The sequence below is a fragment of the Eumetopias jubatus genome, unplaced genomic scaffold, assembly GCF_037043125.1.
Source record: "Eumetopias jubatus isolate StellerSeaLion01/CBP00866 unplaced genomic scaffold, mEumJub1_p1.0 scaffold_1, whole genome shotgun sequence".
NCBI classification, from domain to species: Eukaryota; Metazoa; Chordata; class Mammalia; order Carnivora; family Otariidae; genus Eumetopias; species Eumetopias jubatus.
In genome coordinates, this window is record NW_028274807.1 from 121,657,811 (window position 1) to 121,673,065 (window position 15,255).

The following is a 15,255-nucleotide window of genomic DNA, read 5'->3' on the forward strand; positions in this document are numbered from 1 at the left end:
AAAAAAGTCAGGAGCAAGATTCACAGTAAGTATGTATATAGTAAGATTCTCCATAACTGCTTGATGTTGGACTACAGATTTTGCTCTCTTGCAATATAGCTAGTGGTCAAAACAAAGAAAATGTGATCAGTTATATTCAGAAACTCCTAAGATAAACAAACTAGTAATTCAGGTGTTTGGAACTCATCCTGATACTACTATAAATTGAGAGATGTTAGTGGTTCCTTCTGAAGGAGACGCAGTAGGAGATAGAGTGGGCACCAACACCCATACTAGCATCATTACAGTAGATAAAATAATGTTTCACATCTTTCTTTTTTAAAAAATTTAAATTCAATTTAATTAACATATAGTATATTAGTTTCAGAGGTAGAATTTAGAGATTCATTCATTTTTTTTTTTAAAGATTTATTACTTTAAAGAGAGAGAGAACACATGAGTGGGGAGAAGGGGAGAGGGAATCTCAAGTAGACTCCCTCCTGAGCGCATAGGCTGAAGCAGGGCTTCAAATCATGACCCTGAGATTGTGACCTGAGCCAAAACCAAGAGTTGGATGCTTAACCAACTGAGCCACCCAGGCGCCTCTCACATATCTTTCATATATATTTATTTATTTATTTGACAGAGAGAGAGAGCACAAGTAGGCAGAGCGGCAGGCAGAGGGAAAGGGAGAAGCAGGCTCTTTGCTGAGCAGGGAGCCCGATGCGGGGCTCGATTTCAGGACCCTGGGATCATAACCTGAGCCGAAGGCAGCCATTTAAACAACTGAGCCACCCAGGCGCCCCCACATACCTTTCTTTTATAGAATCTTTTCACTGGTTAGGCTTAAAATATAATATTGACAGTACAATAGGAAAAGTCATTTTTTAAAAGATTTATTTATTTTGAGAGAGAGAGAATGCAGGCAGGGAGGGGCAGAGGGGGAGAGACTCTTTTTTTTTTAATTTTATTTTATTATGTTAATCACCATACATTACATCATTAGTTTTTGATGCAGGGTTCAATAATTCATTGTTTGCGTTTAACACCCAGTGCTCCATTCAATATGTGCCCTCTTTAATACCCATCACCAGGCTAACCCATGCCTCCACCCTTCTCCTCTAGAACCCTCAGTTTGTTTCTCAGAGTCCATAGTGGGAGAGAGAGTCTTAAGCAGACTCTGTACTGAGCACAGAGCCCAGGACCCTGAGATCGTGACCTCAGCCGAAACCAAGAGTCAGAGGCTTAACCAACTGTGCCACCCAGGCACCCCAGGAAAAGTCATTCTATAAGAGACCAAAGTAATTCAGTCTAGGTATTATATTCAACTATGTGATGGTTTATCTTTAATTGAATGGTAATATTTGAACTTCCCAAAGAAATAAATATATTGTGTATCTTTCAGGAAATTCTGTACACATATTTTTACCTCAAACTGGGTTTTGGGTAAGGTTGAGGCAGCAGAGACTTTTCTGTGGCCATTTAAGGTCAGGTGAGCCTAGAGTAGAATTAAAGTAGTCTTAGGAACATCATGTTCCTATGGGGGGGAATCGTGTGAATAGATGACAACCCCCACCCCACCCCCCATACATCTTTACTTGGAGATTTGTGGAGCATTACGTGCATATGAAGCAACCTGCATTTTTCTGGGAGAAAAATACTCTTTAAACCCTTTACTTCATCCTAACATATATGCCATCCTCAATCTGCCCACTGACATGACTTCGCAATTTAGTAACAATGATCTGTATTTGGTGAGTATTGGATTCTGATTTTTTTTGTTAGCTACATAATTTGATATTTCTCATTACTTTCCTTATCTTATAGATAATAATGGACTAGTATTTCATTATTCTAGTATTTTATCACTTCTAAATAGAATAGGTTGACAGACAGGAGGTATCCATCAAAGCATGTCATCTTCAGTTAACAGAAAACCTAACCCAAAAAAAGGAGCTTAAATAGGGGTTTTACATTATTTTTTAAAATAGTTTTATTGAATATGAGGAAGGCTCATCTTATAGGAGAGTAAATGGTTATGCAAGTTTTCAGCAGTTAATTAAAGGTAAGAAATGTTCTTGCAGTGATAAAAGAATAATTTTACATTTGAGACTGGTCAGTCATGGTGCTGGTTGATTCCAAAACATGTAGTATGGAGGAAAGGCAGGTAATTAGGTTTATCCAGCATATGGACTTCAGATGAGTGTGACAGAGAGAGACACATCGGCAGAGTTTTGGTGAAGGCAAAGGCAGACAAAGGTGATGGAGAAAAGCAGGGATTGGGGGGACGTGTTGGTCACTGAAATGGAGGCCTTAAAGAGGGCAAGCAGATTTTCCCATAGGAGTGTCAGAGTGAGTTGGAAGGGAGGTGGGTAGAGAGTGAGATGTAGCAGTTAGTGATTTGGAGATGCTGGGGTGTGGCAAAGTCAAATTCTGGATGTGTTTGGGTTTGTGTGGCTGAGGGGAAGGAGAGGAAGTACTGTGGAGGTTTTGAGGTCACAGAACTCAGAGGTCAGATGGATTGTTTGCTTGAGGCATGTGGGCCTTGCCTCAGCAACACCTCTTAGTGTTTTTCCTCTCATTTGGATTCTTCACATCGTGGAAAACAATTACTGATATCCTCTTTGTAAGAAAATTCAAAAAACTGTACCTCCTTTACTTATGATTCTCAAACCGTTGCCTGTAGCCCAGATAGCTCTTTTCAGTTCCAGACTCCTGTTTTTACATCCTCAGTACATATTTCTAAAGCCAACTTTATTTATTGTTCCCCAACTCATTCTCTTAACTCCTTTAACTACTTTTCCTCTTATATTTGGTAAAGCAACTGGAGTCGCCACTCTCCCTTACCTATCATATTTAATCAATTGATCACACACTGTTGATCCTACCTCATTGAAATACTTTACTATCCATTCTTTACTCTTTGTCTTCCTGAACATTTCATAGTTTAAGCCTTTACTGTAAATCTCTCCCTGAATTACAGCAACAGCCTCCGCCACTGATCTCCTTGCCTCTGTTTTCACACCTTACCTTACACCCAGACTTTTACCTTACCTGAAAACAAAGTTGTCTTTCAGTGGTTTAAATTCTTTTTTTTTTTTATTATTTTTTTTTAAAGATTTTATTTATTTGAGAGAGAGAGAGAGAATGAGAGAGAAAGCACATGAGAGGGGGGAGGGTCAGAGGGAGAAGCAGACGCCCTGCCGAGCAGGGAGCCCGATGCGGGACTCGATCCAGGCACTCCAGGATCATGACCTGAACCGAAGGCAGTTGCTTAACCAACTGAGCCACCCAGGCGCCCTCTTTTTTTTTTTTTTTAAAGATTTTTATTTATTTATTTGACAGAGAGAGACAGCGAGAGAGGGAACACAAGCAGGGGAGTGGGAGAGGGAGAAGCAGGCTTCCCGCTGAGCAGGGAGCCGATTCGGGGCTTGATTCCAGGACCCTGGGATCATGACCTGAGTCAAAGGCAGATGCTTAATGACTGAGCCACCCGGGTGCCCCCATCTTTAAAATATTTTAAAATTATTATTCTAGAAAGTATCACACAAAATAGCTGGATGGTCTAAATTTAAGATCCTAAATACAGGCATAACACCAAATGCTCACAATCAATCCAAAACTCATTAAATTTAATGCAAGTATGAGTGAAAATGAAAATCATTTTAAAAACAACCTTTCAGGGCACCTGGGTGGCTCAGTCAGTTGAGTGTTTCACTCTTGATTTCGACTCAGGTTGTGATCTCAGGGTCGTGGGATCTAGCCCCGCATTGAGCTCCACACTCAGTGTGGAGTCTGCTTGAGATTTTCTCTCTCCCTCCCTCTGCCCCTCCCCCCACTCGCATGTGCACACACACGAGTGCTCTCTCTCTCAAATAAAATCTTTTTAAAAAAAAAACCCATTCAAGGTTACCTGTTTTAAACAGTGTCAAAATTTAAATAAAAAAGTAATAGACAATGTCAGTCAACTTTTAAGTCCATGTCTCTACACTACTTTAAATGCTATTTCCCTGTGTTCCCCGAAATAAAGCAAAAAGTCTGGGGATTCATTTTTACTCTGTAAAGAATATAACAATAATTATAAAGAAGGAATTATACAATAGCACTTTTACAAAATCTTTGCATTTTCCTTTATGCTGTACTCATAGTATCTAAACTGTGAGACACTTACTATACTAGTATTTTTAATAGTCATGACAAAATAGAAATAACCATTATTCTATAAAGAAAACTGTAATTGCCTATAAGAACCAAATTATTTTCTCCTAAGCAATGAAGAAATGGTGCTATCATGAACTGCTCAATAAATGGCATTTATTGTTAGTAAAATTATATGGGAAGTAGGAAGAGCATAAAATCCAGATTTCGAAGTTTTCTTTTCATCCCTAATATACCTCAGGAAGATTGAGCACCAGTTTATAAACACACTGTGAATGGTAATTTTAGTTTATCAGGAGGTTAGGAAAGGTTCCACTACTATCACACCAGTCATTATCTTAAAAGGAGTTCAACAGGAGGAAAGGAAAGGAGTGCCTACTGCCTGGGCAAAGACAAACTCCCCTGGCATGCCTTAAGAACCGAAACCACTGTGGCACAGCTAGAGGCAGATGGGGGCCACTCTGGTGCTTGGGTTGGAGAGGTGTGCAGCAAAGTCATTGCCAATTAAGACTACTAAATAGGAATAGAATTTAAACCATTGGGCGCCTGGGTGGCTTGGCGGGAAGCCTGCTTCTCCCTCTCCCACTCCCCCTGCTTGTGTTCCCTCTCTCACTGTGTCTCTCTCTGTCAAATAAATAAATAAAATCTTAAAAATATATTTTAAAGATAACATTATAAAATATAATCCAAGATCACTTGAGAATGATAAATCACCAGTATTCTTGCTATCCTACCATAACTAGTTTTCTTTGTATTCATTTCTTTGCACCATCAAAATGTGAATATGCTTTTAGTGCGTATGTATTGTCTTTTTTTATTTTATTTTTCATTTAAGAGTACATTATAGGGGTGCCTGGCTGGCTCAGTTGGTGGAGCATGTAACTCTTGATCTCAAGGTTGTGAGTTCAAGCCCCATGTTGGGCACAGAGCCTACTTAAAAAAAAATCAATATATTAAAAAAAATTTTAAATGATAAGATTACATCATAAACGAGTTTCCCCTTGTATTACAGTATAGGCTTGATTATGGATTGAAAGTAAGAAACATGAGTGTCTAAGTAGATGCTGGCACCATTCTCATTATGAATTGTTAGGTTCTAAAGAAGATTTTTGTTTGAGTTTGACATAGGAGAGAAATGCAAAGGTTTTATAGCCTGCTGGGGAGGGGTTTTTTCCAATTCAGAGAAGCAAAGGAGCAAGGTCTAAGTACTTGGGAAATTGGAGCAAGATGGAACTACAGGTTTTGAGTAGAAGGAATAATCCCTTTTCTGTGAAGTTGAAGGGAATCAGGTGTGTGTTCAGATAAAAATTCTTGGTGGCCTGAGAATTTACCGCAAGTGCTTTTAGCAATTCTTTGTAATCCCTATTACTTTAATCTTTACTTATCAGATGGATTACTATGTAATAATAATCCATCTGTATTGGAATAAATAATTTTCTTCTCTTTAGCTTGAAATTTTTTTAAAGGAAAAATTCAAACATACGCAAAAGTAGAGAGAATAGTGTAATCAACTTCCATGAACCCAACACCCAGCTTCAGTAGTTATTCTGATAGCTTTTTAATAGCTTTTCTTTTTAATTAGCTTTTTAGTGATTTTAACATATCTAACCCTTTAATCTGTGTTTATTTTTATTTTAAGATTTTATTTATTTTGAGAGAATGTGTGTGCAAGCAGGAGGGGGAGGGGCAGAGGTAGAAGGAGAGAGAGACTATCTTAAGCAGACCCCACGCTGAGCACAGGTCATGGTCTCGGGGTTGTGAGATCGGCCCCACATCAGGCTCTGAGCCATCCAGGCACCCCAATCTGTGTTTATTTTGTAAGAGTTAGATAAATGAATACTGTTGATTAAAGTAAGCCATTCTTGCCCTGTTACATTATGAAATGTGTAGTCTACTAACCTGTAGTTTTAGTTATGCAATTATAACATAATTTTAATAGCTTTTAAAATCAAGTAATTCTAATATAAATATTTATAATTTTAAAAATTGATGGTATTACTTAAAATTTTGTATTTCTTTTTAAATATGTTTCCGTATCTTTAGATAGAATGGGTATTCTTGATACTCCTTTTCAAAATGAGGATAGTAACTCTTCTAATAAGTCAATTTTTATTGATAAGCCCATTTTAAATTAAAGATGAACCTATATATTCACATGTATTCATTCAGTAAACAGTAAATTGAGTACTACTGTATGCTAATATCACATTTGAATAAATCAATATAAAAACATTTGACCATAAAGTATTTCATTAAGTCAGTGTTTTTTTTTTTTTTTAAAGATTTTATTTATTTATTTGAGAGAGAGAATGAGAGATAGCACTAGAGGGAAGAGGGTCAGAGGGAGAAGCAGACTCCCCGCTGAGCAGGGAGCCCGATGTGGGACTCGATCCCGAGACTCCAGGATCATGACCTGAGCCGAAGGCAGTCGCTTAATCAACTGAGCCACCCAGGCACCCCAGTCTGTGTTTTAGTATTGTTTTTAGTTCTACTTTCACCACTCATTTTTTAACTTATTAGTCAACCAATTTTATTGATGTATAGTTGACACACAATGTTAAATTAATTTCAGGTGTATAGCATAGTAATTGTACAACTCTATGCAGTATGCTATGCTCACTACAAGTGTGGCTACGATATGTCACCATACAACACTGTTACGGTACCACTGATTATATTCCCTATGCTCTACCTTTCATCCCTGTGACTTGTTCATTCCATATGTGGAAGCCTGTACCTCCTCCCCTTCACCCATTTGCCCATCCCCTTCCCCTATCCCCTCTAGCCACCATCAGTTTTTCTCTGTATTCATGGGTCTTTTCCTGCTTTGTTTTTAGATTTCACATATAAGTGAAATCATGTGGAATTTGTCTTTCTGACTTATTTCACTTAGCATAATACCTTCTAATGTTGCAAATGGCAAGATCTCATCCTTTGATATGGCTGAGTAATATTCCATAACACACACACACACACACACACACACACACACACACACACACACAGCACATCTTTATCCATTCATCTGTGGATGGACACTTGGGTTGCTTACATATCTTGTCTATTATAAATAATGTTGCAATAAACGTAAGGGTGTATACGTCTTTTCAAACTAGTTTTTTTGTTTTCTTTGGGTAAATAATAGTGTAGCTGTTGGATCATATGGTATTCCTATTTGTGATTTTTCAAGGAACTTTCATGCTGTTTTCCACAGTGGCTGCACTAAGCTACATTCCCACCAACAGTGCACAAGGATTCCCTTTCTCCACGTCCTCATCAGCATTTGTTGTTTCTTGTTTTGATTCTAGCCATCTGACAAGTATAAGGTGATATCTCATGGTTGTTTTGATTTGCATTTTCCTGATGATTAGTGATGTTGAGCATCTTTTCATGTGTTTGTTGGTCATCTGAATGTCTTCTTTGGAAAAATGTCTGTTCAGGTCCTCTGCCTATTTTTTAATTGGATTGTTTGATTTTTGGGAGGTGTTGAGTTGTATAAGTTCTTTATATATTTTGAATATTAACCCCTTATTAGGCATATCATTTGCAAATATCTTTTCCCATTCAGTAGACTACTTTTGTTAGGTTGATGGTTTCCTTTACTGTGAAAAAGCTTTTTATTTGGTATAGTCCCAGTAGTTTATTTTTACTTTGTTTCCTTTGCTGGAGGAAACATATCTAGGAAAATGTTGGTAAGGCCAGTGTCCAAGAAATTGCTGCCTCTGTGGGAGTAATTTGAGTTCTGTGGTTTCAGGTCTCACATTTAGGTCTTTCATCCATTTTGAGTTTATTTTTGTATATGGTGTAAGAAGATGGTCCAGTTTCATTCTTTTCTTTGTAGCTGTTCAGTTTTTCCAGCACCATTTATTGAAGAGACTATCTTTTCCCCATTGTTTATTCTTGCTTCCTTTGTTGTAGATCCATTGACCAAGTAAGTGTGGGTTTATCTCTGGGCTCTCTGTTCTGTTCCATTGATCAATGTCTTTGTTTTTGTGCCAGTACCATACTGTTTTGATTACTTCAGTTTTGTAGTGTTATCTTGAAATCTAGGATTGTGACGCCTCCAGCTTTGTTCTTTCTCAAGGTTGCTTTGGCTATTTGGGAGTCTTTTGTGATTCCGTATACACTTTAGGATTATTTGTTCTAGTTCTGTACTACTCACTTTTAAGTTTAGAGATAATTGGGTTATGTCATTTAAAAAACTATATAAATGAGTGAGTAAAATTTTCTGGGACATTGCGCATATGTCCTGCATCACTGTGGACCTGTGTCTTTAGGAAAAAATGAAAACGATGTGTAGGGTAGTTGTAAATATGGATAGAATATCTTTAAGAAGGTGGCTCTTGGGGGCGCCTGGGTGGCTCAGTTGGTTAAGCCACTGCCTTCGGCTCAGGTCATGATCCTGGAGTCCCAGGATCGAGTTCCGCATCAGGCTCCCTTCTTAGTGGGGAGTCTGTTTCTCCCTCTGACCCTCCCCCCCTCTCATGCTCTGTCTCTCATTCTCTCTCTCTCTCAAATAAATAAATAAATATTAAAAAAAAAAAAAGAAGAAGGTGGCTCTTGTAACGACCAGTTCGTACATTATTTAGAATTAGAAAGAGACTCTGGAGACGTTTTATCCATCACTTAATTTCCAGTTATACAGAAGAATAAGGCAAGACCCCAAGTAAATGCAGTCAGTGGAGGTGAGCATATGATAATAGTTTTTATACTTATGGTCTTGGTTTCTATTGATCTGTTTATACCATTGAGACATAGTGCATTTTTTAGTTGGTTTACTTATTAAGTGAAAGATAGATTAAAATAACAATTCAGTGAATTATATACTGATTACTTACAGCCTGATGGTTCTATGGAAAAGTTTTTCCTAGAGTTGGTGCCCTCTAGGAAATGTACTGGCATTTCACTAAATTATATTAACTGCTACAGTACATGTTTTTTTTATTTGGTTGAATGTAAAAACTGTTACAGTACATGTTTGTTTTTCAGAGTAAAGGTGTTTCAGTGGTGCAGTATTCATAATTCCGTGTTTGCTTTTGTCTCCCTCATTACAGGTTCATGTCAGGGCTGGCCTTTTTCATGGTACTGAACTCCTCTGTAAAACCATTGTAAGCTCAGAGATATCAGGGAAAAATGATCACATTTGGAATGAACCACTGGAATTTGATATAAATACATGTGACCTTCCACGAATGGCTCGATTATGTTTTGCTGTTTATGCAGTTTTGGATAAAGTGAAAACGAAAAAGTCGACTAAAACTATTAATCCCTGTAAATATCAGACCATCCGGAAATCTGGGAAAGTGGTAATTATACACTACTGAAAAATTTTTACAATGGAATAATTTTAACACTTTGAAATAATTGAGTAACGTGAAATTATAGCATATAACTTTGGTCTCTATGAAGTGATTTTAAAAAGATGATAAATCTTCCATTTTTATGTCTTGCTCATTTATTTCTCTTTTGGCAGATTATTTTAGCAAATATCATAAGTGTTCCATTATAAATATAATACTTTAGAAAATATAGATAAAAAAGAATGAAAATATTAAGAAAATTATATTTCCACAGTACCTTAATTGAAATTCTGTGTGCCACATATGCTTGAACATTCAGAATTTCGTGAATTTTAGAAAGATCATACAACATACTTTACTCAGCACACCTGTGGGGCCTGGGGCACAAATCTGTAATCAAACACATCACTAGCTGTGAATATGAATATTCACATTAAATGAGACAAATGCAGAATATCAGTTAACTTCATGCCATTTCTGGCTATGTTTTGCTGTCATATGAATTATGAATAAACATAATTATGAATTATGAATGAACCACAAATTGTTCTCCAGTAGAGGTTGTACCAGTTTGTACTCTATTTATAAAATATTTTATATTTAAACTTTTAGTTTTCAGTTTCTTAGATTTTGAAATTGTGGAAAAAGGATGGTGTACCTGTTCTCATATTCTCATCTTCCATTTCATATTTTTAGTCCCGTCTTTTTCATTTTTCTTTAAGTTTATGAAAAGTTGTTTTGGAGGGATGGGGACATGAATTTTATATGTTTTAAAAAAACTGGTTACTACATGAATTTGTGTCCTTTATTTAACGTAAGAATTAAGCAGGCTTTTCCTCTGGTTATTATCATACAGTTTTTTAAAAATAAATTTTAGGGTGTAAAAGTCACAGAAGAGGTACTTCCTTAGTATTTTTTCTTACACAGATAAAGAATTTTACTTAAAGTATTTGACTATAAGGTTTTTTGATACACTGTGACCAAGTTAATTGGTCTAGGTGTCTATGCTTCCTTCTAAGAAATACAAATAAGTTCTACAATGCCTGCAGACATTGCCTTCTCCTACATTAAGGTTTACTGAGGCTTAAAGCTCATAAAACTTATAACCTGACATATCACACATATTTTCTTGAATCATTAAAAATTCCTCATCATTTACAATGTTTATACAATAAATAATGTTTTTTGGATACATCATTTCATGATGAAACATTAATTGGCTTTCAGAGTTTTCTTGAACCATTCTAAAGATCTTGAACATTTTTCCGTGTATATCTTGTTTTATTTTGGATATTTTGGAAATCATCTGGAACTTTAGAAATTTCTCGATCTAAATGTTTGAAACAAAGGGCATGTACATGTTTACACGCTAAAGTTCTTTTTCAGCATATTTATGCAGTGCTATCTTTTTCAACAGCATTATCCTGTAGCATGGGTAAATACGATGGTTTTTGACTTTAAAGGACAGTTGCGATCTGGAGACATAATATTGCACAGCTGGTCTTCATTTCCTGGTAAGACTTATATCCTAATCCTTAAAGAGTAACTTTTGGCATGTGGACTAGTTAATGTTTCTTTATGACTCACTATTCTTTCAGTTTAGTAAAGAAACATCTTTTCGTATCTTTAAATTTATTCTAAAACAGATTCCCACAGATTGTTTTAATATATTTAAAAAAGTGATTTGTATCTGAATATATTTGTTATTTCGGTGAATATGTTCTTGCTTTAAAAGTTTTATTTTTATAGATTTTGGAGAAATTCTCCTAAGGAACAGTGTCTTCTTTATAACAACCCTTTTGCTTGTAGTTGTACTAAATTTCTATACTAATAGAAGGAATATTCACTAATATGGGAAGAATAGTAAAAACACAATAAGTAAGTGTTTAGTTGGCTTTAACCTGAAATTTGAGCTAAGAGGAGCACCTTCCATATGCCTATATTTCTGAAATATTATTCAGAGCACCCCAACAAGGTAGATAGTTTTATCTCCATTATCTCCATTTTCTCTCCATTTACATATCTCCGTTTTACAGATGAGAAAAGTGAACCTTAGAGATAAGTTAGTTAAATCTTACAGATTGGTTCAAAAGTAAGATTTGTACAAAAGACTGCTTGATTCTTTCCATTATTCCATACTGCTTTTCCTGAGTGTTTGAAATTTTTAGTGTAAACTTCGCATTATAATAGTGGTTTTCTTTTTTTCCCCCCTGCCTTCATAGTTCTTTAATATAATTAATAAAATTATGAACTTAATTGCATTTTAAAAGTATTTGTGGGTGACAAACATTTGAAAATACTCATTTATTAGTAGTTGACATCTGAGAAATTGGCTTTAGATAATCAGTTATTCACAGACACATTTAAAACTCATGTTCTAATATTTTATGTGTGTATATGTTCTTCAGTTTCTACCCTTTCCTCCATATACCTGAAATAGTTGTTTTTTTTTTTAAGATTTTATTTATTTATTTGAGAGAGAGAGAGAATGAGAGATAGAGAGCACGAGAGGGAAGAGGGTCAGAGGGAGAAGCAGACTCCCTGCCGAGCAGGGAGCCCGATGTGGGACTCGATCCCGGGACTCCAGGATCATGACCTGAGCCGAAGGCAGTCACTTAACCAACTGAGCCACCCAGGCGCCCTACCTGAAATAGTTTTTACTAATCATGTTTTCCCCCAAATATAGGAGAGTAGTGTGCATTTACACATTTTTTAAGATTTTATTTATTTACTTGACAGAGAGATACATTGAGAGAGGGAACACAAGCAGGGGGAGTGGGAGAGGGAGAACAGGCCTCCCACTGAGCAGGGAGCCTGATGTGGGGCTTAGTCCCAGGACCCTGGGATCATGACCTGAGCTGAAGGCAGACGCTTAATGACTGAGCCGCCCAGGCGCCCCCATTTATACATTTCTTAAGAGTAACTATGAGCTTCATAGTTAGAGTAAAAATTATGCATTTCAGCAGTTAACACTGTTTTGAAAATTTTAATTTAGACTCACACATGTTCTCCAGAATCACCAAGCAACTTGACTGGTATTTTTAGCAAAATAGACAATTTTGGGCACTATTAACTTGGCTTACCATGAGCCTGACTTCATCTCTAACAAAATGTAATATGAAAAATAATAAATGAACACATTTGCTATACGTGTATCAGCTCTAGAATTGTCACTTTATCCCAGTAGGAGTGAAGCTGAAACAAAGGAACTTCAAATCTATTGTCTGGAGTCCCTAGGCCATCATTAAATGGTATATAATCACATTGCTGGTTGCTTTTGTATCTTCCAGATTTCTTCGTGTATACACTAGGAAATACAAATGTAGATTTCTATTTTTCTTCCTATTGTTAAAGTAGCATTCTGTGCAGTGTTCTCCTTTTTGCCCTTTTAACTTAGTATCTATATAGACTACTGCTGCTATTCTTTTTTTTTTTTTAAGATTTTATTATTTGAGACAGAATGAGAGAGAGAGAGAGAGAGAGAGAGCACATGAGAGGGGGGAGGGTCAGAGGGAGAAGCAGACTCCCTGACGAGCAGGGAGCCCGATGCGGGACTTGATCCAGGGACTCCAGGATCATGACCTGAGCCGAAGGCTGTTGCTTAACCAGCTGAGCCACCCAGGCGCCCTACTGCTGCTGTTCTTAAAGCAGACTTACCTTTTGATAATTTAAGCAGTGTTACAATGAATAATCTTGCGTATGTGCAGGTATATATGTCTTAAGATAAATTCATAGAGGTGGGTCTGTTGAGTTAAAGAAGAAATACTTGGTTGTACACCTGAAGCTGATATAACATTCTATGTTAACTAACTGGAATTAAAATAAAAACTTGGAATTTTAAAATGAAAACAAGAATAAATACATTTGTAATTTTGATAATCACAAATTGTTCTCCAGTAGAGGTTGTACCAGTTTGTACTCTATTTATAAAATATTTTAGTGTGCCTTTTGTAATTACTTTTAAGCAAGGTTACCTCTCTATGTTTGGGGCTAATAAGAATACTAAAATGCTACATTTTACTTTGTTTTTTTATTTTTATTTTTTTTTAAGATTTTATTTATTTATTTGACAGAGAGAGAAAAAGCAAGAGAGAGAACACAAGCAGGGGGAGTAGGAGAGGGAGAAGCAGGCTTCCTGCTGAGCAGGGAGCACGACCCGGGGCTCGATCCCAGGACCCTAGGACCATGACCTGAGCCGAAGGCAGATGCTTAATGACTGAGCCACCCAGGTGCCATACATTTTACTTTAGATAGATTGTGTATGATAGGACAAAGGAGTATAATGCTACCAGATAGTATAAGTATAGGATTTTAATTTGCTGAGAAATCTGTCTGCTTTAGAGGTATATAAATGATGAGAATTGCTTCCTTCTGGGTGATAACAGAATCAGAAATTTGAGAGTATTAAACAACTCAAGCAAAGAATTAATCAATGAGCTGAAACTTGGAAATACTCTATAAAGATTTTCTAGCCGGGCTCCTGAGTGGCTCAAATGATTAGGTGTCTGCCTTCATTTCAGTTCAGGTCACTATCTCCAGGTCCTGGGACTCCCTCCCCCCCACCCCCCAATTGGGCTTCCTGCTCAGCAGGGAGTTTGCCTCTCCCCCAGCTCGTGCTCTCTCTCTCTCAAAATGAATAAATAAAATCTTTAAAAAAATATTTTCTAGCATTGGTAAATAATTGAGTATGCATAATATTTGGACATTAGGCCTGGACACAATGGATTTTTATTTCCTTAGGAGAGAACAACTGTGCTAAAAATCAGTATAAGGAAGGAGGTAATAGTTTGGAGAGGAGAGACTTTAGGTTGTACTGCTAATTCTGTTCTCTTGAGTTTACTGTCTCTTCAACAGTTACTTATCTGTGAAATGAAAAAGTTTAATGAGAACATTGAAATCTAAGATTCCCATGCCCAATTCTGTGAATGGACTGTGGTGGAACAGAGGGAGTGCCTTAAAGAAATAAGCAGTTCATTTGGTTAAAGGAGTACCACTTGAATGGAGTGTTGCAGAAACTACCAGAGAGCCCTTTAACTGTATCAGCAGTTTATGGGATAATTGAGGAGCATAAACAACATTAGATTTGTCCAAAAGAATGTTGTTGATGACTCTCAAAATACCAGTTTGGGTACTGTGATGACTAGGGAAAATAAGGAATCCATATACGTGATGAAGTAATAAAAAAATTCTATGGGTCACCTTATTTTGATGGAGAGCAATTCCAGTTAAGTTTTTTTTTTTCCAAAATTGAGGATACTTGTTAAATTTGCAGAAAGAGGTGAGGCAGGTATTTTTATAAACTTTCTCATTTTAGAGATGTATGTAAACTCACATTCAGTTCTTGTGTCAAGTATTACAGAAAATTAGAGGCTTACTGATAAAATTGTCTGCCAAATTCCTTAGGTGACATACTTTTAAAATAATTTTCTCTTAAGGATTTATTTTAGTTTAGTTTTAAAAACATTTTTTAAGAATCAAAATTATTTGCATATTTTAGATGAACTTGAAGAAATGTTGAATCCGATGGGAACTGTTCAAACAAATCCATATACTGAAAATGCAACAGCTTTGCATATCAAATTCCCAGAGAATAAAAAACAACCTTATTATTATCCTCCCTTTGATAAGGTAAGCTCATTATTTAAAGGACCACTATGCATGAAAATCACTGAATCATTAGTTCTTGGCTCTGCATGTTTATGGTTTAAGCTTTACATGTTTGTTTCTCTTCCAAACGTCACATACATTGGCAGCTTGATTCAGTGGAAAGACCACTGAGCCTGGAGCCAACTAAACTTGTATTTAATCTTGGCTTTAT

At 36.5% G+C, this 15,255-nt stretch overlaps 1 protein-coding gene across 5 annotated transcripts in view; it reads left to right on the top strand.

Annotated features, from left to right (window-relative positions):
* The window catches only part of PIK3CB (phosphatidylinositol-4,5-bisphosphate 3-kinase catalytic subunit beta), a 197,043-nt gene that overhangs the window by 114,130 nt on the left and 67,658 nt on the right, over positions 1-15,255 (top strand). For all 5 annotated transcript variants that reach the window (XM_088026062.1, XM_028099135.2, XM_028099136.1 and 2 more), the window contains 3 exons: positions 9,192-9,443; positions 10,855-10,951; positions 14,935-15,065. In XM_088026062.1, coding sequence (XP_087882188.1) covers positions 9,192-9,443; positions 10,855-10,951; positions 14,935-15,065 — 480 coding nt within the window. The remainder of the gene's footprint in view (positions 1-9,191; positions 9,444-10,854; positions 10,952-14,934; positions 15,066-15,255) is intronic.